Here is a 23,550-nt window from a genome sequence, read left to right on the forward strand (position 1 = left end):
TTTTCCTAACAGAGCCCACCGTGAGAGGTAAAGATTGGGTCTGTTATTCAAACTCTACAGCTGGATAAGGTAAGGGAGACTCCTGAAGAATTTTTATAATTTTAGTAGGTTTTCTCCTTTAAAGTAAATGTATGCTATGCATAAAGTCACCACCGGGGGCTGCCAAGAGCACATACATTTCATGTCTGTTCTGTCTGCTTGGTGTCCACGCTCTACGCTCCTCTAGCCATGCTCCACTAAGGATGAAGGTAAGGGTTTTTTTTCCTCTTGGGAATCTCCCTCTACGGATTAGGGGGCAGAGGCAAGCCTTGGCAGAGAGGGGTAGCATACCGCAGCACCCACCGCCGCCATTACAGCAGCTTCACGTCCACTGGCCCTTCCCTCACCTCCGTCCCAGCCTCCCCTCCATGCTTGTCAGCAGGAATTACAGCTCGTGCGGGAAGCGGCGTAAGTGGTCACAGGAGGGGGGGGGGGGGGGGGGGGCGGAGCGCTAGGCAAGGCAGGCTTTAAAGTGCAGTCTTTTTTAGGTGCACACAGCCTATGGAGGGACACAGAGCAGACGGGCACATGTGAGTGTGGAGGACACAGGCATTCCCAGGCAGCAATCACTTAGGCACCAGACTGAGTCTTGGTAGCAGCGGCAGTTGCTTAACTACAGTGTTCAGCAGTCATTGCATTTTTTTGTGGTACCTCTACCTTTTGTTGCTTTGCACTATAGGTAGAAGAGGTACAAGTCCCCCGAAGAATAGGGGCTCAAAGAGGTCCCTCTGCAGCACCCCCCCCCCCCCCGCAGGACCCAGGGAGGCTGGGGTACCGTCGGGGTCAGGGGCTGCAACTGCTTCTGGCACTTCAGCCCCTGTCTATATTACACAGGAGGTTTTTTCCCTCAACCATAAACGGTTAAGAGGAAAGATTAGTGGCCTTAATCGCGTCTTCACTCTGGGATAAAGGAGAGGAATCCCCCTCAGAGGATCGGGAGGAGACTGATGATTCCACTTCTGAGGAATCTAGTGGAGAAGGGCCCTCTTCAGCTTCTCAGGATGAGTTGGTGCAAATTCTTACTGGATTGGTCCACTCCACATTTAAGTTACCCGTACCCGAGCAGAGGGTATTCCTACCCCAAGCAAAGATCAGTGCTATGAAAGAACTGATTCAGGTAGTCAGGGCAAAGAAGGGTCCTTCTAAACGTCTTTGTATGAAGTTGTTGGGGAAGATGGTGGCTTCATTCGAAGCAGTTCCCTATGCTCAGTTTCATTCGAGGCTGCTGTCAAACAGTATCCTGTCGGCCTGGAACAAGATCAGACAAGAAAAGAAGACTGTGCTTCTGCTGGCCCCAGCATGGCTCAGAAGAGCTTGGTATGCAGAAATAGTGAAGATGGCGGTAGGCTCTCCTTGGACCCTACCATCCCATCCAGACCTGCTATCCCAGGGACCAGTATTCCATCCTACCTTACAAACGCTAAATTTAACGGTTTGGTTATTCTGAAGAATCGTGGGCTTTCAGGCCCTGTGATCTCTACCTTGATTAATGCAAGAAAGCCAGCTTCCAGAATGATTTATCACAGAGTCTGGAAAGCATATATGTCGCCTGGTGTGAATCCAGGGGTTTGCACCCAATAAAATATGTCATAGGCAGAATCCTAGAATTTCTGTAAAAGGGGTTAGAGATGAAACTGGCCTTGAATACCATCAAGGGCCAAGTCTCGGCCTTATCAGTTCTGTTTCAACATCCACTTGCTTTGCATTCTTTGGTCCGAAGCTTTATACAAGGGGTAATGTGCCTTAATCCTCCAGTTAAGGCGCCTCTAAACCCATGGGATCTGAATTTGGTTGTCAGCTTTACAGAAGCAGCCTTTTGAACCAATACATCAAATTCCCTTAGTTCTGTTGACAAGGGAATATTTTTTTCTGGTGGCCGTTACTTCTGCCAGAAGAGTATCAGAATTAGTGGCCCTGCTCTACGGAAGAAAAGTCACTACATTCTTTGGATGTAGTGAGAGCAGTCAAAGCCTATCTGGAAGCGACTGCTCAGGTTCACAAAACGGATGTTTTTTATTGCCAGATGGTCCTAACAGAGGACAGGCAGCTTTGAAAGCTAGCATTGCTAAATGGATTTGGCAAGTAGTTGTTCAAGCTTATGGTTTGAAGCAAAAGAGTTTTCAGATCAAGGCACACTCCACTAGGGCTATTAGTGCTTTGTGGGCAGTGCATCACCAGGGCTCAAATCTGCAAGGCCGCAACCTGGTCATCAGTTCATACATTCACCAAATTTTATCAGGTGGATGTGAGAAGGCATGAGGATATCGCCTTTGGGCGTAGTGTGCTGCAGGCAGCGGTACAGGTTCCTCAGGTCTGATTACACCCTATGTTGTGTGGTTTCACTCCCCTCAGATAGCATTGCTCTGGGACATCCCGTCCGCAATTACCGAGTCTCTGTGCCCCGTGATGTACGAGAAAGAAAATAGGATTTTTTTTGTACTCACCGTAAAATCCTTTTCTCTGTAATTCACAGACTGACACAGCTGCTCTCTTTAGACCATTGGGTTGTTATGCCACCTTCAGGAGAGGACTAGGCATTACATGTTAACATGTGATAATAAAACAAGAACTTTCTAGTTCCACCTAAGGGGTGGTCTATTAGGTCAGTGGTCATCAACCCTGTCCTCAGGGCCCACTAACAGGCCAGGTTTGCAAGATTGCTGAAATACATCACAGATGATAGTTTGCTGCTCAGTGATTGCAGTATTCTAGTCTGCATCTCCCCGAGGTAATACATAAAACCTGGCCTGTTAGTGGGCATGTGGGAGCTAGTACAAACTTTACTCACCAAAAAATTACAGCGTGTGGAATAACCACCACAAACAAACAGGGTGCTCCTCAACAGAGAAGCACTACCCTCAAATCGCACCAAAACTGCGGCACAAATGCAACAGTGCATTAACTTAAAGGTACTGCGTTTTACCCAAAAAAACAGGAAAAAAAATGTGTATGTGTAATTGCCATTACACAGCCGCCTGCAAAACTTTGCGGCCAAAACAGGCATCAGCCGATGCACTGACATCTACCTTTTAGAATTTTGGAAAAGTGTGAACAGACGACCAAGTTGCCGCTTTACACACTTGAGCGACATGTCGGAAGGCCCAAGACGTTCCGATTGTCCTTGTAGCTTGGGCCGCGACCGGAAAGGGGGACACCTGCCCCTTCAAGGTGTAGGCCTGTACAACAATCGGTCTAATCCACCTGGAAAAGGTGGCCGACGAGACCGCCATGCCTTTTTTCGGACCAGCCACCAAAACAAACAAGGAGTCTGACTTCCGGAAGGAAGCCGTGACAGACAAATACCCCACAGAGCCAGAACCACATCCAGGGAATGGAGGGCCACCTCGTTAGGATGTGTCGGCTTATGACACAGAGATGGTAACACAATGCTTCATTGATGTGGAACACCGAAAACACCTTCGGCAGAAAAGACGGTTGCGGACGCAACACCACCCTATCCTGTGGATAACCCGATAAGACAAAGCCGCCAGTTCTGAAATCCTCCTGGCCGAGTGATGGCCACTAGAAAGACCACTTTCTGGGAAAGAGTCAACAGGGGAATCTCTCTGATATATGCAAATGGAGGTTTCTGAAGCGCTGTTAACACCAGATTCAGACCCCAGGGGGGTAACGGTGGACGCACTGGAGGAACTACATGTCGGATCCCTTGAAAAAAAGTGCTCACTAGAGAGTGAGACGCCAGGGGTCGCTGAAAAAAGACAGCCAAAGCTGATATTTGTCCTTTAATGGTGCTTAAGGCCAATTTCTGGTCTACTCCTTTCTGTAGAAACAGCAGGATCCTGGATACAGAAAAGGAGCGCGGACGCCATCCTTTCTCCTCACACCCGGAGATGTAGGCCTTCCAGGTACGATGATATATCTTTCGAAAAGAATAGCATAGTTGGGATCACCGAGTCCAACAGGCCCCAGTTCCTCAACACCTGGCTCTCAATAGCCATGCTGTTAAAGCCAGCGATGGTAAGGCAGGATGGAGAATAGGATCTTGAGACAGAAGGTCCTCTTGCAACGGCAGTCGCCAGTAAGCGTCTGCCACCAGGCACACTAGGTCTGCGTACCAAGGACGCTGAGGCCAATCTGGGGCATTCAGTATTACTGGGATCCCCTTGGCTTCCACTCTGCAAAGCAGACGTGGTAACAGTTTTAGTGGAGGAAAGGCGTAGATCAGCTGATCCCACGGAGCCACCAGCGCGTCTGCCCATGGATCCCTTGTCCTGGACACGAATCTCGGCACCTTCCAATTGAGATGGGAGGCCAGAAGATCCACGTCTGGTGTGCCCCACCACAGGCACAGTAGCCTGAACACCTCCGGATGCTACGCCCATTCTCCTGGGTCCAGCATCTGGCGCCTGCCAGTTCTCCACTCCCGGGATGTAAATGGCCAACAGGGCCGCTACATGATGCTCTGCCCACCGAAGTATGTGAGCGACCTCCCGTGCGGTGGCCAAGCTTCTTGTTCCTCTTTGGTGATTGACATATGCCACAGCCGTGGCGTTGTCTGACTGGATCCTGATTGGACGCCCTCGCACTCTCATGGACCATGTGGAGAGGCATAGCCTGATCGCTCTCAGATCAAGCAGACTGATCGGCAACTTGGATTCCTCCGTCGACCAGAGGCCCTGAGTGGAATGAACTCACATTACTCCACCCTAGCCGGATAGGCTGGTGTCCGTTGTGATCACCGTCCATTTCAGAGGTAGGAACGACTTCCCGATCAGGATCAGGAATCCCTGACTAACTGGCTCACCTGAATCTGTCTATCCAGGGACAACGGAGATTTGTCCCACTTCGTCAAAATCTCCTTCTGCAGAACTCTGGTATGGAACTGGGCATGTGATACTGCCTCGAAGGAGGCCACCATGAGTCCCACCACTCGCATGCAGAAGCATAGCTATGACCACTTGCGGTTCATCAGCAGTTTTACTGCGGCTCTGAGAGTCTGCAGCTTATCTGAAGGGAGAAACACTCTCGCTTCCATGGAGTCCAGCAGCAAGCATAGGTACTCCAAACGCTGAGTCGGTACGATCACCGACTTCTTTAGGTTCAACAGCCACCCAAATTCCTGCAGGGTCTGCATGGTGATCGCCACATCCTTCTCTAATTCTGAGGCGGAAGATTCTCTCAGGAGGAGATCATCTAGGTAACCCACGATCACGATCCCGCGTTGTCGCAGCAACGCCAAAACAGGAGCCAATACCTTGGTAAAGACTCGGGGGGCTGATGCCAAACCAAAGGGAAGAGCCAAACTGGTAGTGGGCTTCCCCAACTGCAAATCGCAGAAACCTCTGATGCCGAAGGCATAAGGGTATGTGCAGGCACGCATCCTGGATGTCCAAAGACGCCAGGGAGTCCCCTTGATGGAGTGCGACTACTGAGTGAACTGATTCCATTCTGAACTCCCTGTACTTTTACAAAGTAATTGAGGGCTTTTAGGTCCAAGACTGGACGTACCCCTTCCTTCTTGGGAACTACAAACAGTTTGAGTAGAACCCCTGGAAACGTTCCGATTCTGGAACAGATACTATCACCCCACGATTCAGCAGCTCTTTTACTGCCCCCAAGAGGGCCTCCCAGCGAGCCAGGAGTACGGGTATGCTGGAAGGGAAGAATCTGTTTTACAGCCAAGAGAAGAACTCCATCTTGTAGCCGGAGGAAATCAGATCGCAGATCCATTGGTCGGACAGCCGAGAGGTCCACCGGGCTGCAAACTCCCGAAGGCGACCCCCCACCCAAGTTGTGGGTGGGGGAAAACCTTCATGCGGTAGCACATTTGCTCGCAAGGCTTGCGGTTTCAGGGACGCTTTTGTCCTTCAGAAGCTGTCCTGTCGGGCTGGGGATGTTTGCCCGAAGCTCTGGGCGGACGAAAGCCGGTTGTGAGCGGAAAATGAGGGCCCTTGCCTACGGCATGGCTCCTTAGCCTTCCTGGCCTGTGGGAGTAGTGTACTCTTAGTACCTGTGGCATTTTTAATAATGTCATCCAAAGAGGTTCCAAATAGCTGGTCCCAAGGAAGGGTAGATCCGTCAGGGCTTTCTTGGATGCCTGGTCAGCCGACCAGCATTTTAACCAAATCAGGTGGCTCAGCACCACTGCTGACACTGAAGCCTTGGATAACAGAGGGATGGTATCCAGGGCCACGTCACAATCGTACTTCAGGCCTGCACTAGTTGGTCTGCTAGTTCCACGTAGACAGGAAAAGCCTGTTGTTCTCCCAATTAGTGGTACAACAGATTTACCCACTCAGTGTCTGCGACACAAGTGCGGATGCCAGTACTGGTCGCATGGTTGACCCCACAACCGTAAACAAGGATCGAGCCACTGCCTCGGCCTTCCTGTCCATGGGATCCTTAAATGCAGGAGTCCCCTCTACCGGAATCGTGGATACTTTGTTTAACCTGGATACTGGGGGGTCCACGACCGGAGGAGCCGACCACTTCTTGAGAAGGCTTTCCTCAAAGGGGTAACGTACCGCCATATATCCTGTTTCCCCGAAAATAAGACCTAGCGTGATTGTCGTTGATAGCTGAAATATAAGCCCTACCCCCAAATAAGCCCTACCCTGTTTCCCCGAAAATAAGACCTACAAGGACTTTAACTAGGGCTTATTTGGGGGCTAGGGCTTATATTGGAGCCATCACCGACAATCACGCTAGCTCTTATTTTCGGGTAAACCGGGTATTTAGGGACCGAAAAGGTCCGTTGCAGTCGGCCTCATTCCTTGTAAATGAAATTGTCAAAATAAGTCAGATACAGAACACCTTAGGTGAACAGGCTAGCTTACAGGACCCTGACCACTACATCAGCAGAAGGATCTGCTGGCTCCTGAATTTTCAGGGTATCACACACAGCTGTGATAAGTGCTCCAACAAGCGCTTTATCGTGCACGGACCCGGATGGGGACTCATCCTCACTGTCCGAAGGGTCCTGGTCAGCGTCGTCTGAAACGACAGAGCAGGGGTCACCAGCCTCAGCAGGGCCCGAATCTGTGTCAGAGCTCTCCCCGGAGGGCGGGCAGGGGCCGCTTTATAGCACCTTGCGCCCACGCACCACCTCCATCTTGGCAACTAACTAATTGAGGACCGCCGACAAAGCGTCCAGGGGCACTGCGCATTCTGTAGGCGAACCAGTTGCAATTGCCTGAATTTCGGGGGAAGAAACACCAGTTTCTGAAGCCATGTTGACCCTACCCTGTCTGCCACCTGTTGGGGACTTAGGACAGTGATGGTCCCACACTCCTTACTGCTGCTGGCTGAGGGGCTCTTTCCCGCAGGACTCACCACCTTGACAGGTTCTGCACTGTCCAGCAAGTAGTGTCCGTTTTCTCCGACAGCTCCTAGGTGCAGAGGAATTTGCTCTGAGTCATTCAAAGCTGCTGCTTATGGCGCTGAAACCGCTCTGCAAAGTGCTCGGGCTCAAAGAAAATGGGCGCCAAGCGTCCAGCATAAGGACATAAAGCGTTGGGAAAATGGCCACCGGGTGTCCAGTATAAAGGACAAAACCACAAAGAAAATGGCCGCCGAGAAACAGGAGAGCATGCTGTCCCTTGCCCATACCTAAGATGGCCGCTGACCCTGAAAAACCATGAGGTACAGTGATTGAAAATGGCAATGATCAGCGCTGCAAAGAAATCACAGACACAGCCTCACAGGCACCTCCAGGGAAATAAAAAAAACACATCACAGGACACAGCCAGCCAGCGCAGCCCCCCCACAGATGAGAGCCCCCCGGAGAGCCCCTGTACAGACACACACACACCGCCCAGCAGCATCCCTCACAGGGAGGGGGAGGGAAGACAGGGAAAGGGAGAGAAGAGAGGGAGGTGAGGGACCCCTGAATCGACCTCCCAGGGAATGCCCAGCTCCACCGAGGCAGGCAGAGCTGTACTTACCAGCCCTGAAGAGCTGGGAGACATTCCATCACAGACCCACTCTCTGATCAGTACAGGGTGGCTGCTGGCCTTGGCACACTGTGACACAGACATAAGTAGCCCGGTCATATGTGCGCCCCGGAGCATAAAAGCTCACGACCACCTCTGAGGTATATAGTGGCTGGCCTAGCACGTAGCTGCGACCTGCACACGCTTGCTGGCCAGGCTGGGGAGACTACAAGGATAAGGGTATCCAGCCTGTCACCCAGCCAGCTGTTGATAGCAGATCACAGGATCATTCATCTTGTGCAAAAAGCAAAGCTTCTGCAGAAAAAAATCATGGGTCGATGGGCCCGTCAGGGTTGCTAGGTCCTTCTCCTTCACTAGGCAAAATAAAACTGAGGCTCCAGTAGCATGCTGAGGGGATGTTACCTAAGGCTCGGTTCACACAGGGGCGACTTGTCCAGGCGACTTCGCCGCCTGACAAGTCGCCCCCGTTCTGTACTACGGAACCGTTCTAATAGGAGCGACTCGAGTCGCTCCGACTTAGAAAAAAGGTTCCTGTGCTACTTTGGCGGCGACTTCGGGCGACTTGCATTGACTTCTATACAGAAGTCGTTTTGCAAGTCGCCGCTGAGGTCGCGGCAGGTCGCGGCGCTGCAAGTCGTGCCGCGTCCTGTGTGAGCCGAGCCTAAGGGACCGCCCCTTGGGCGGAACTAAAAAGTTCTAGTTTTATTATCACATGTTAACATGTAATGCCTAGTCCTCTCCTGAAGGTGGCATAACAACCCAATGGTCTAAAGAGAGAAGCTGTGTCAGTCGGTGAATATAAGAAAATAAGATTTTTATAACAGCTTACCTGTAAAATCCTTTTCTTTTGAGGTACATCACGAGACACAGCGGTCCCTCACCTCTTCTAATACACGTATATTGCTTTGCTACAAAACTGAGGTACCTCCAGTAAGGGGAGGGGTTATATGGGGGATTGAACTTCCTGTCTACGGTGTGCCAGTTTCCAATCACCTAGGGATACCCTATAACCCATCAGTAATTACTGAGTCTCTGTGTCCCGTGATGTACCTCAAAAGAAAAGGATTTTAGAGGTAAGCAGTTATAAAAATCCTATTTTTGCACTCTCTAGTTTTAGTAAATCAACCTCCATGTATGGGTTTGTGGCCTAATACATCCAAATGTAGTATGTTCAAAGAGTGAAGGGTTAAAGGGTTTGTAAAAGTTCAGTTTTATTTTTTTTAACAAACCTACTTGCTCTGTGCAATGGTTTTTCACAGAGCAGCCCCAATTCTCCTCTTCTCAGTTCCCCCACCAGCGCTCCTGGCTCCTTTCCCCTGCTGAGTGCTCCCAGAGCATAGAATGCATGAGGTTAAAAAAACCTTTATGCCGCATACACATGATCGGACTTTCCGACAACAAAACCATGGAAATTTGTTAGAAGGATGTTGGCTCCAACTTGTCTTGCATACACACGGTCACACAAATGTTGGCCAACAATTCTGAACGTAGTGACGTACATGATATCTCCATTACGAATGCTAGTTTTATAAGACCGATCACTTCCGTCTCGTCTTTGATTCCGAGCATGCGTGTTTGTACTTTGGACTTTTGTCCGATGGACTTGTGTACACACAAATCGGAAAGTCAGACAACACACATTTGTTGGCAGAAAATTTGAGAACATGGTAGCCAACATTTGTTGGCGGAAAGTCTGACAACAAATGTCTGATGGAGCATACACACACGGTCAAACTTCTCGCCAACAAGCTCACATAACATTTCCCGTCGGAAAATCTGATCGTCTGTACGTGGCATTAGCCTTTAGAACCAATTTAAGCACAAGTTGATGCCAGTTTCACAGTACGGGCGTTATTATATTGTGTTTGGATGCAGTAAAATGCAGTTTATTATATTTTTTTCTCCTGCAAATATGTGTTTGGTAAACCACTGTGCAAATATTATGCAACATTTAAAAATTGCAACAACTATCTTTCTACAGGCCCTTTGCTTTCAAAAAATATAGAAATGTTCTGGAGGTTTTAAGTACAGCCAAAAAAGCTGATGTGAGCAAACAATAAATAAAAAAAATTTGCTATAGTGCTGAAGTGGTTAATAATTCTGCTGTTAGTAAGTAATAAACTTTTGGTTTGCAAGTGTTTATGAACTTTTATAGCAACATTATCTTAACAGATAGGCATCTCAGTTTAGCCACTGGTTGAAATAGTTTGGTTAGAAGGTTGCCACATTAAGCTATCTGAAATAATTACAATAAATAGCTAAGAGCAATTTATACATATTATTGGAATTGCAATTCAACCAGCACATTCATTTTGCTACATGAAAAAAAGGATACAAAACGATGTTGGCATTCAATTTGACATCCTAATCGGTGTAGCGCCACATTGATTTCCAAAAGTAGTTTCTGTACTACCTTTGGCAATTTCGTGATGTGATTTCCACTGACATCTGTGCACAGATGTCTCTGAAATTGTCCCTGAAAACAGGACTGGCATGCGGGAATGAAATCATGCGAGTTCAGCTGACATTCCCGCACCTAGGCTAAAGCTCCACAACTATTAGAGGTCATAGCAGGCATGGGGATTTTATATATATATATACACACACACACACACATTTTTTTTTCATTCTGCTCTATATTTTACTAGGATGGCCGATTAGTGAAAAGAAAAAGGAGAAGACATAATTACTCTGGTGGTGGAAAAGCAGTGAGGCAGATAATTTGCACAAATGGCCAGTCAGGTGTTTACTTTAGTGCACCTTTTTAAACTGGTTGTTTGTATTGGAATCACAGGCAGCTTCTCGCTGTACTGTGATGAGAAGTGGAGAACAGTATTCCCACTTGCCATTGCAGCGTCATAAACCGCTGCACAGTGGAGATGAGCCACGATAGGCACTAGTTTCATAAATGGACACCATACTGTACTACTTCTGAAATGTGAAAACATACCTTGTCAATTGCAGCACCCACTACTGGTTCATCATCAACTGCCAAGATACGATCCCCCACCTTGATACGTCCATCCTGGGTATAAAAAGTGCACTTTAAAACACAAGCCATGGATCACAAACATGGTATATGATATAACATCAGTCACAAAACCATGACTCTCACCTTTGCCGCTGCGCCATAATCAGTTAGGCTTTTAATGACTACTCCATTAAGAGTGTCTTCTTCACTGATAGCAATACCTAGGCCTCCCTGATCCTGTGAGGAATATTAAAAGTATACAAATCACTGTTTTCTTCATGTTATAGTCCAGAGACTTACAAAAAAAAAAAAAAAAAGATATCTGTTAAAATAAAATATGCTACATTTTTAATTGATACTGATTTTGGTATCAATAGTTCCTAAAACGCAATTTGATCTTTATGAAAGATCAATGTAATAAATGAACACACACTCATTTAACATACAGAACACTCGTAACACTTTCCAATACTGTACCTTTATCTAAAAAAATAAAATAAAAAATAAAAAAACAGCAATAGATAGGTACTCGAATGTGTGAGTCAGATGTTTCAATAAATGTAGGTAAAGTTAACACCAGCTGCTGCATTACAACGCAATGGCTGGTATGTGCGGTGGTCCCACCTAAATCAGTGCAGTGAAGACACTGTACATTGCTCTCACATCACACTGGTTCTTTTTTTTTTTTTTTTTTTTTTTTTAAACAAACTTTACTGATATGTCAGATAGCCACCTAATACGGGTCAATTACAGGTCATATGGTGCAAGGCAGTGGGTTGTCTCCCACTGCATACGCAGTACATTTTTCACCACACATCTCTTGCATACAACCGCAATGCAGTGCTGTAAATCAGGGGGGACTGTATAGTATTTTGCTTTGTCATGCGGTGGGACTGCACTGGAATCGCCACTCAATGCAGTCATATTGCATGTGGTGTGAAAGAATCCTTAAGTGTAGGTTTTCAGACAACTGGAAACCTTAACTGATAAGAGGACAACATAGGCAGAGTTTATAGATAATTATTGACTCACAAGATTTCTTGCAGGTCTTTTAATTACACTTCAAGCTTTCAGCTGCAGTAAACTATGCTGTGGCACCAAAGATAAACCACATATGTCATACTGGGAAAGAACTCTACCCTGAAGAAGTTTTTACTCTTTATCAGTTTCCTGATATTGTCCCAGACTTCTAATATGTTAGAATGGCAAAAATGCTGAATATAATCTGTGACCAAGCAGAGCTAAACAGCATGTATGACAATTGTAATAGTGAAAGAACCCCGAGAACACCATAGGTGATGAAAGGGTTTCCCACTTTGCTCTCTTTTTTTATTCCCCATGGCTGCCCTGGTTATCTTGCCAAGCACTCGCTGAAACACATAATCATAAATTGTCATCTGCTCAGTATGCCTTCATGTGTGTAGCTTTGTTGGTTACCTTTTTTTTTTTTTTACTATTGACAATAGTAGCTAATGACACACATACACATCTACAGACTGATGTCAATCAGCTATATATAATAGATAATTGGTCTGTTCAGAGCATGAATCGAGGGTTGGGGAGAATCCCGTATCAGGTCCTTGGCCAAGCGATTATGACAGGCATGCACTGCTAGATTGCCAACTGGGAAAATAATGCCATTTGCTAGATATATATATATATATATATAGATAGATAGATACACACACACATGAAATGGAAACTGAACTAAAGAGCAAGTCATTTTGAATATATTACATAAAGCAGTGAGAGGAAGCCTGCTGGTTGATTGTGCACAAAACAGAACAAAGGACATGCGGCTCACTACTTTTTGTTATGTAGTATATATGTCATTCCTGCATTTAGCAGTCAAGCTTTAAGCAGTAGTGTCAGCACACTAAAGCACAATAATATGATGGTTTGGAGGATGATGATTGAGGATGATTAACTAAATGTAAAATAAAGTGAATGAAGTCAGCTAAACTTATGTTCACCTCTAACATTAAAGTGGTTGTATAAAAAATGAACAAAGCATATTCCTGTAAAGTGTGTGCTTGTCCCAATCCAGAGCGCAAAGTCAGATTTTTGTCCACTGCCCCATTCCTCTGCTATCTGTAGTGTTCCTGACACCAGGAGAAAAATGGTGACAGAGGAGGGCACAAACTGTGATTGACAGCCTCAAAGCTCTACTTGTGTGCTGTGAAAATGGGGGGTAGCCCTTTTCTCCAATCAGCTGTCAAAACTCTCCTAAGGTGGAGGTCCGCCCACCGCTGCAAAAATTAAAAGCCAGCAGCTGCACATACTGCAGATGCAGACTTTTAATAATCGGACACTTACGTGTCCTGGAGTCCAGTGATGTCGGCACCGCAGCTGATGTTTCCATCAGCTGTCGGGTGCATGCTGCCTCCATTGCAAGTAAGGGAACCAGACAGTGAGGCCTTACGGCTTCATGCTGGGAATGCTACTGCGCATGCACGAGGCTCTGCTCCTCTCTCCTACTGGCCCGGCGGCTGGGGAAGGAGGAGGGAGGCCGGGCAGTGATGTCAATACCCGTGTCTGAGGCTCCTGGAAGTGGGAATAGGATACCTGTGAAAGACAGGTATCCTGTCCCCCCTCCCCCTCAAAAGGTGCCAAATGTGGCACCGGAGGGGGGGAGGAGTACAGCAAGCAGAAGTTCCACTTTTGGGTGGAACTCCGCTTTAACTAATGTAACTTCAGCTCTCCACCCGCTGCTTTTCAGAGCTGAGAGATCCTGTGTAAATTCTGCACTTTGAATGAATGTAGGGGACAATTGTAGGTAAAACTTATGCAGAAAGATTTGTTTCATCTCTGTGTATCACCTGAGGCCAGTCACTTCACTGTGTATAGGTAAAGGTTTCCAACCACTTTAAATCCCATGCAGGGAATTTAAGAAAAAAAAAAAAATGTCTCTTAGAATTAACTGAACATTCAATTGACAGAATGTAGAAATGCTGCACAAGGAAGCCCAGCCACTATGCAGACAGGTGAAGATAGGAGGAGCTTAAGCTGAAACCCTGACTATAATTGGAGGAACGCAGTCAGGAGGAGCTTAGGCTGAAACCAAATCTTCACCTGTCTGTGTAGTGGCTAGGCTTTGGTGTGCCGCGTTTTCACCTTTTGATTGTTTCTACTAGCCTGAATGAGCTTGTTTGAACACCAATCCCCGTTTAGTGCTTTGGACTGCAGAGGGAGGTTTGTAGTTCTTTGAGCAGGGCTCCAAGTTCCTTGCATATGGGTCACAATGTGAACATTCAGCTAATTTTTCTGTTAGGAAGCATCTATTCCTGTCCTGGTGTAACAACTTTGCTACGCCGGCAAATCTGCAGTACACTTGAGCATGTACCAAAATATCCCGAATGTAATCTTGGTACTGAAAGGTCACATCATAAGGTGAATTCATGCTGAAGAGAGTTAATGGTGGTACAATTTTTAAAGTAGAGACTCAAATCAGCACAGCTTTTGCATCTCTTGACTATTGAATGTTTTTTAGATGAATATACTACAGCATACAGTATGTACAAAAGCAGAAATCAAGTCATTAAAAATCTAGGTAACAACCATCCACAAGGATCTCGATCCACGTTTGTAAATACAATTTTGTCGACAATTTATAGGAAATGTGTGCCCATTTATTAGTGGGTGCCCCAGGCCTCTAACTCTTTAACAGATAATGCAGTGTACCAATTGTATCTGAAGCCACTAGACAGAAGTGCCTGATGAATATATATGCATTTGCATTCTAGAAAAAAATAAAAATAAAATACATTTGTCGAATGCTGTTGATGCCTGGATGAATCTTGTTTTGTGATCAGTTAATGCTTAAAGCAGAGGTCTGCCAATTTAAAAATTTTTTTTAAAAGTCAGCAGCTACAAATAATGCAGCTGCTGACTTTTTAAATATGGACACTTGCCTGTCCAGTGCGCCAGCAATGACGGCACCCGAAGCCGATATGTCGATCAGCTCTCGAGTGCTGCCGCCATCTTCGTTAAGGGAATCAGGAAGTGAATTCTTGTGGCTTCACTTCCCAGTTCCCTACTGCGCATGCACGAGTCGAATCCGGATGGTCCCTGCTTTTTCCCGGAGACACGTGTGTTTCCCAGCAAACAGTGGCCGGGGGAGGGGTTGAAAGAGGCGTAGACTATTATTATCATACAGGTTTTATATAGCGTCAACAGTTTGCTCAGCGCTTTACAACATGACGGCAGACATTACAGTTACATTACAATTTGGTACAAGAGGAATCAGAGGGCCCTGCTTGTTGGAGCTTACAATCTAAAAAGGAAGGGGCAATTGATACAAAAGGTAATAATAGCTGTGGGGGGATGAGCTGATGGAGGAAGTAAAACAGTGTTAGTTAGAAGCAGGATAGGCTTCTTTGAAGAGAAGTGTTTTCAGGGATCGTCTAAAGATGGATAGATTAGGGGACAGTCGGACAGATTGGAGTAGGGAGTTCCAAAGGATGGGAGAAGCTCTGGAGAAATCCTGGAGGCGAGCATGGGAGGAGGTGACAAGGGAGCTAGAGAGCAGGAGGTCTTGGGATGACCGAACAGAGCGGCTTGGTTGGTATTTTGGGACTAGGTTAGTGATGTAACTAGGGGCAGAGTTATGGATGGCTCGACTATGCCCGGAAGTGGGTGCAAATACCTGTATTATACAGGTATCTGCACCCCCCCCCCCCCCCCGAAAGGTGCCAAATGTGACACCGGAGGGGGGGAGGGTTCCGAAAAGCGGAGGTTCCATTTTTGTGTGAACCTCTGCTTTAACATGCACCATACCGTAATGAAGTACATACATGTTTATAATGATATTGATGTAACTGAAATTCCTCCAAACATTTCTAATTATATATTTTTGAGTAGTTTTAAAGCAGTCACATGATTGCTTTTCAGCTCTGTGCACATGGGTTTTGACTGGTAGGGGTGAAGCCTTCTCTACTCACCAAAGACCAGAATTCTCTACTCCACTCCGCTTCCCAATATGCACGCTAGGTGTAATGCAGTGTAAGAATAGCTTTTATATGTATTTTAATAAAGCCTTTTGATTTAGTGATTGTAAACGATCACCTTGTAAAACAACCATTTGAGTTTAAAATAGAAGTGAAAGGCAAAATATTTGTGTATAGATATAAAAACATTATAAATACCTTTTTCACTTTTTTTTTTTTTATAAATGATCACATTCCCTCTGTTTTCATCTGCTTAAGAGCTAAGGGAGGAAAACAGCAGCACACTGAGATCTTCCCAGTGAAAAGCTCTTGGGGGGGCTTGGGTTAGGACAAGTCTGATCATTGGAGGAGAGCACACGGAGTTCCCAGCACAGTTACAGAACTGACCACAATGTGTGGTCAGTTTTTAATAGGAAAGCGGGGGGACTGGCAGGAACATCAGGGATTTCACAAAAATGAAGCAATACAATGAGAATAGAATGCTTTTTCATACAAGTACATAGTACAGCTGCCACATATGAGGAATATGAAATGTTGGGTTTACATATTCTTTAAATATAAACGTGAGAGGAGTTTCTGTGCCTTAATTTGAGTGGAAGTACAGGTGGCAGTTTCTCTAAGTCCAGTATAGGAATTTCCATAGAGAAGTGTGGGTTGACCAGCTGAATTCTGAGGCCTAACAATCTAGTAAGGGTCCCTGGTACTTTTGATGGTGGAGAGTGTGCTACAGAGGATTGTCACGCTCCTGGAGTAGGCTCAAAAAAAGTAATGGGAGCTGCAGCAATAGCCAGCTGGAGACTGGAACCATGCATAGTACAGTGTGAATATTTGCCAGCTCACCGTGGATCTTCAAGTAAAAATCACTTTTTTTTTTACTGGAGAGAGATCACATCCCTTCAGTCATCTCTCTTCAATAAAAAAAAGTTTGGACTTTACTTAAAGATCCAGGGTGTGCTGGCAAATATTCACAGTGTGTGTGTTTTGCTAAAACTGGTGTACACAGACTCTGGTGCAGCTGTGCATAGCAACCAGCTTCTAGCTTCAGCTTGTTCACTTAAGCTTTGACAATGAAACCTAGAAGCAGAGTGGTTACTATGCACAGCTGCACCAGATTCACTATGCACCAACTTTAGTAAATCTTCCCCTGTGTGTCACAGTGGAGTCTCACTTCTGATGCTGAAGCAAGGCACTATGCAGTTGGAGGATTTTGCATTTTATTGGACTTTATTTGTTGGACATTTTTTCACTGAGAGTTTAATGGGTTTTGGTTTTTGGGGGAAGCACTGCATGTTATTGTTGTGGATTATATTTATATCTTGTATCAGAATATAATGTGTGTGCTTTTTTTTTTGCTTTTTTTGGGGGGTTATAGCAGATTTTTTAAGAATTTATTGTAGTGCTAGATTAGACAGTGGGGTTCTGGACAGAAGCCACTAAAAACAGTACATGGAGGAATGGAATTTAAATATGTCAACTTTTGATGTTGCAGACTGATTAGGGGACTACAGGCTCATCAAAGCATGGCATTCAGCCGTTCCCTAGGAGTTTAGAACTGTGCCTATCTGTCATTACTACCATGGGTCTGAACATACAGCATAGAACAGAAAGATGCAGAGGACATAGGAGACCAGCAGGATCACAGGTATTACATGTTGACTAGCATAGAAATTACATATAAAAGCAAAGATTTTCAAGAACAAAAGTTTTTTTTTATTTTTATTTTTTTACATAAAACGTATGCTCCCTATGTAGCTGGGCCTGCAAGCAGTTGCATGGTTTTCTAGTATTTATGAATGCATGCTAGAGTAAGAAAGAAAACTAGTAAACAAAGTAAATACCTTTGGTAAATCCACATGGAAAACATTTTTGAAGGAGCCAAAACTAGCTGGGGGAGCTAATGCTGGAATATTCTCTTCATTCTAAATAAAAACAAATACATATTTCATCCTTAAATTTAATCTACAAAGAAGTATTAATCATTGATATAAAGACCGGTAGATGCAGAACGCTAGATCTAACATGGTAGCACCATAATGTTATCATAGGCTTGATATTCCCAAATGCTTAGTAACAGCTTTTCTAAATTACAGTAAAAGCTGAAAGTTGCTTGTAAGCAGAAATCCAATTTCTTTCCGCTACAATTCTTGGGCCAAATATGACCAAAGCCAAGAAGGGCACCACTCGGCAGGACTCGCATGGCACCCATTCCACACAAAACATCCGCCAATTCCCAGCCAGATTCTCATTGCTGAAACAATCCTGTCCACATGTCTGCCACAGAAAGAAGCAGACAGCATTATGTAAATGTGCCAGTGTGATGTCTACCTCTTGACTTGGAAAGGCAGAAGAGTTGGAAGGGCACAGATCTGTCGTTTTCACGGGGCACACTGCCATTTGGCTTACAGCATCTTTATTCCTTTCAGGGGAGAAAAAAACAAAAACATATATTCAGTATTTAACAGTGGTTTCCTTAACTAGCTTGCAAAAAAATAAAAAAGGTATAACTGACTATACAATAAACCTAACTCTACCATTGCAACCAGTAAAAATATGTAAAAAGGTCATGCTCTTGACTCCAATTCTCTGGATAGCTAGCTATTGAAATTCAGGAACAGCAAAAACCCTCTTTAAAACCCACCACATTATTGCCAAGGCATGTGTGCCTCACAGGAATTTTTTAAACAAACATCAGTTAATCAACACGCCTACAGAAATAGTGCTGTACCAAATGTCTAAGCAGATGATGACATGTCACACAGAACAGCATTCAATCACGAAAACACAGAAAAACACACTGGTTCTAGTGTTAGTAGTCCATCATTTTCCAACTATCAACATGCTACTTATGTATGACAAGGCCAAGCATATAAATCTGCTGGGCCTGATCTGTCAAACTTGGAGCAAGGAAAGTATTTCATGCTGCCCACAGCAAGCTGTGACATTTCAGCTGCAATTCTCCTAGAGCAGGCCATGCAATGAAAGCCTAAAACCGATAGCCACTGGTAATAGAAACATTTTCCTTGCCAGTCTTTTTATTTTTTACAAGAATTACCATAAAAAACTGTTTTAAAGCACAAAATAATCATAGAACATGGGAGAAGATATAACAAAAAAGTTATTAGTAAACAGAGGATATGAACGTGTTAGTTTATTAAATTGTGCTTTCTATAATTTTTTAAGCCGGCCATAGGCAGTTCAAATCTCGGCCGGTTCAGTAGGGACCAGCCGAGATTTGAATCACGTACAGGCAAGGCTGCATGTACCCAAGCTGACTGATCAATCAGCCTGTCAGATTTTACATGAAATTATTGCGAGAATCAATTATAGCCGCTAGCAGTAATCACTGTGTTCTCCTAGCAGGGACAGCTTCATCTACTGGGAGAACACAACCCGTTGTTGGAGAAAAGAAAATCACTCGATCTATGGTTTGATCCCTGCTGTACAAAGTCCTGGGCCTGTTGAGACACTATTCAATCAGAAAGATGTCATCGGCTGAGGCAAACTGACTGAAAAATGGATGGCAGCTGGTAAAATATGCGTCAGAGGGCTCCATTTCCTTCTGATTTTCTCACTGGAGCCCGCCAGACACACAATAGAAGTCAACATCCTTTGCCAGTTATATAGATCCCAGCTTGTATACTCAGCATACTTTCAAGTTTCTGGGTTTCCCCACCCCTGGCTGCCCTTCTCCTATCTTCTCCCATTAGCGTAGTTGCCTCTGGTGATCCCAAGGATTTAGTTTCACTTTTTGATTCTGGTTTTCCCTTTCATATAGCATCATGAGAGTTTGGGTCACATAACAATAAAGTCTTGGACACTGGAGGTCCAACTTTACCAAATTCATCTCTACCCACAGAACTTGTAGTATTGTAACAGCATTGAATCAAATCTCTCTGCATGCAGTCTCTTCCACAACTCTCTTCAGCTAAAGAATCACAGCCTGGCTACACATAGGCGATGTTGATGCTGGTGACAACTCATCAGCATCACAAAAATTTTTCAAGCCATGACAGCAAGATTTGGGAATGCTTAATTATTACTAGAAAATAAAAAATTTTGAATTTAGAATTGCATAACAGTGCTATTTAAGCAGTTGCAACAGGCATGAGCAATGGGTCTAAGCATATAGTCCCATTGCTCATGTACAGTTGTGCTCATAAGTTTACATACCCTGGCAGAATTTATGATTTCTTGGCTATTTTTCAGAGACAATAAATGATAACACAAAAACTTTTCTTTCATTCACGGTTAGTTTTTGGCTAAAGCCATTTTTTATCAATCAACTGTGTTTACTCTTTTTAAATCATAATCACAACAGAAACTACCCAAATGACCCTGATCAAAAGTTTACAGTTCTTAAAACCGTGTGTTGCCCCCTTTAACATCAATGACAGCTTGAAGTCGTTTGTGGTATTTGTGGATGAGGCTCTTTATCTTCTCAGATGGTAAAGCTGCCCATTCCTCTTGGTAAAAAGCATCCAGTTCCTGTAAATTCTTGGGCTGTCTTGCATGAACTGCACGTTTGAGATCTCCCCAGAGTAGCTCAATGATACTGAGGTCAGGAGACTGAGATGACCACTCCAGAACCTTCACTTTATTCTGCTGTAGCCAATGACAGGTCGACTTGGCCTTGTGTTTTGGATCATTGTCCTGTTGGAATGTCCAAGTACGTCCCATGCATAGTTTTCTGGCTGAAGAATGCAAATGTTCCTCCAGTATTTTTTTTATAACATACTGCATTCATCTTGCCATAAATTTTGACCAAATTCCCTGTGCCTTTGTAGCTCACACATCCCCAAAACATCAGCAATCCACCTCCGTATTTCACAGTAGGAACGGTATACCTTTCATCATAGGTCTTGTTGGCTCTCCAAATGTAGCATTTATGGTTGTGGCCAAAAAGCTCAATTTTGGTCTCATCACTCCAAATGACTTTGTGCCAGAAAGTTTGGTGTATCGTAAGTGGGATACTTTGTGGCATTTGTGTAGTAATGGCTTTCTTCTGGCGACTCGACCATGCAACCCATCTTTATTCAAGTGCCTCCTAATTGTGCATCTTGAAACAGCCACACCACATGTTTTCAGAGTTCTGTATTTCACCTGAAGTTATATGTGGGTTTTTCCCAAACAATTTTCCTGGCAGTTGTGGCTGAAATCTTAGCTGGTCAACGTGACTGCGGTTGGGTTTCAATAGAACCCCTAATTTTCCATTTCTTGATTGGAGTTTGAACACTGCCGATTGGCATTCTCAATTCCTTGGATATCTTTTTATATCCCTTTCCTGTTTTATACAGTTCAACTACCTTTTCCTGCAGATCCTTTGACAATTCTTTTGCTTACCCCATGACTCAGAAAACGTCAGAAGTCCAGAAACTCATTGACCTTTTATACACACACACACCAATTACAAGCAAACAGATCACAGGTGAGGATGGTTACCTTTAATAGCCATTCAAACCATTTTGTGTCAACTTATGTGCACGCTATTAGGCCAAAATCACATGGGTATGTAAACTTTTGATCAGGGTCATTTGTGTAGTTTCTGTTGTCATTATGATTTAAAAAGAGTAAACACAGTTGATTGATAATAAATGGCCTCAGCCAAACACTAACCATGAGTGAAAGAAATGTTTTTGTGTTATCATTCATATTCTCTGAAAAATGGCCAAGGAATCAAATTCTGCCAGGGTATGTAAAATTATAAGACAATGTTAGAAACAGCCAGTAAGCGAAAAAGGGGGAACTCTCAGTAAATGAAATTAATGAATTTCCAGAAATAGCTTATGTGAAGCCAAAAACAATGTTGAAACACTGACTTTTTTTCTTGGCACAGTAAACTAAACCATGTACTGTGCAAACTATTACTACTATTTTGCTTTCAGAAATCAGGAAGGATTTTTTTCTCAGTTGGAGCGAATTGGACCATGGTTTATAAAGGCTTGTTTTGCCTTCCTCTGAATCAGTTGTAGGTCTAAGGGTTCCGTATATGCAGGTTTTCATTTACACTCAATTGGTTGACCCTGTCTTTTTTTCAAACTATATAACATATGTCAGCATGTGAATTAAAAAGCGTGTGTGTGTGTGTGTGTGTGTGTGTGTGTGTGTGTGTGTGTGTGTGTGTGTGTGTAATTTTTTTCTCCCAGCTACTTTAGCCTTATAGACATACACACATACAACATACCAATTATTTGGATTGAAGTCTATTAAAACTGCAGTTTTCTTTTTGGATTATTAGAAGAACAGGTACATACAATCTCTGTGCAGACAGTGTCCCTAGCAGGAAAATATTATAAAATAATATTATCATTTTTACCTGATAAAAATGACTTTGACTTTAGATGGTGCACACTTGATAATGGATGAAGCATTCTGATGACTTCTCCCATATAGTATTTGTCCATTAATCTAAGAAAGGCACATATGCTGATATTAGAACAGAACATCATCAGACACATGACATTTTACCCTAATGCAGGCAACTTAAAAAAAAAAAGGCTATGCATTCCAAGGGATTTTATTATGCCAAAACAACACATTTGGATATGTTCTTCGGTTGTATTATTTATGAAGTGCTGCCTTTTAAAGGAAAGCCAAAACTGATAAAAGATTAATTAAGATACCTAAGCCTTCACTGATTGAAATAGAACCTTTAAATCGACAAGGAATCTTTATTTCCGTCTTGTTCATAAGTTGCTCAATAGGATTCAGAATCTGCATTTACAAGTACAATGGATGTATTCACTGGCGGCTTATTGACATATACTTGCCTCTAATAACTCATCGGCAATCTGCAACCGGCCATCTTTGCCAGCTGCTCCATTTGGATCTATCCCCACGATGAAGACGCTCATTCGTGATCGGTCTTTGTTTCCAGCAAGGCTCAGGCCCAATCCAGTCTTCCCTTTTTCCAATTCTATCATATGCAATTCTCCTGGCAGGTTTCCATACCGCTGTGATATCTTTCCTAAATGGGAGGAAGAAGCACTAATTAACAAGTCCATCATACTAAGAACAGACATGAGTAATTAGCTCTTTGCAGCAAAATTGGGATAAAAAATGTGCAGAGGTCCCCTAGCAACAACAACACATTATTACCACCATTTTACCATAGAGCGTGGCTACAAAAAATGGCTATCTTTAGATAGCCTAGTTACATTTATTTTCTGTGAGCAGCTTTAGGACATCCCCATTAAATTGTGAGTTTAGACATTAAAAAAGTGGGAAAGAAGTCAAGTGAAAAACCCAGTGCATGTGTAGAAAGAAAACAAAAATAGGAAAAAATGTTTTAAGATGTTGACAAAAAAAAATAATTCCAGAATCAGTATATCCTCACTGCAATATTCATACTTACATTTTATGTTTGTACTTCATAAAAAACTGGTTATCCTAATGGAAAAATACATAATAATGGGAAACAGTATGCTATGGATTGCGAAGTACAGTATCCAATAGTTCATCTGAGTGTATACAGTTTCATTAAGCAATTGGTAACATAGCAAGCAACAGATAAAAATGACCATTCAAGCATATCTAGGTTCTTAACCACTACAATACAGGGCACTTTCACCCCCTTCCTTCCCAGCCCAATTTTCAGCTTTCATCGCTCTAGCGCTTTCAATGACAATTGCGCGGTCATGCTACACTGTACCCAAATGAAATGGTTATCATTTTGTTCGCACAA

The 23,550-nt window shown here is 44.1% G+C and overlaps 1 protein-coding gene across 9 annotated transcripts in view; it reads right to left on the minus strand.

Moving 5' to 3' along the window:
• The window catches only part of MPDZ (multiple PDZ domain crumbs cell polarity complex component), a 257,104-nt gene that overhangs the window by 57,581 nt on the left and 175,973 nt on the right, over positions 1-23,550 (minus strand). For all 9 annotated transcript variants that reach the window (XM_077475101.1, XM_077475104.1, XM_077475106.1 and 6 more), the window contains 6 exons: positions 22,637-22,833; positions 22,183-22,274; positions 18,195-18,285; positions 17,708-17,788; positions 11,068-11,160; positions 10,903-10,977 (listed from right to left, as the gene is read on the minus strand). In XM_077475101.1, the coding sequence (XP_077331227.1) occupies positions 10,903-10,977; positions 11,068-11,160; positions 17,708-17,788; positions 18,195-18,285; positions 22,183-22,274; positions 22,637-22,833 (629 nt within the window). The remainder of the gene's footprint in view (positions 1-10,902; positions 10,978-11,067; positions 11,161-17,707; positions 17,789-18,194; positions 18,286-22,182; positions 22,275-22,636; positions 22,834-23,550) is intronic.

The sequence above is a fragment of the Lithobates pipiens genome, unplaced genomic scaffold (assembly GCF_037356315.1).
Source record: "Lithobates pipiens isolate NorthernLeopardFrog02 unplaced genomic scaffold, aLitPip1_a1.2 Scaffold_13, whole genome shotgun sequence".
Classification (NCBI taxonomy): Eukaryota; Metazoa; Chordata; class Amphibia; order Anura; family Ranidae; genus Lithobates; species Lithobates pipiens.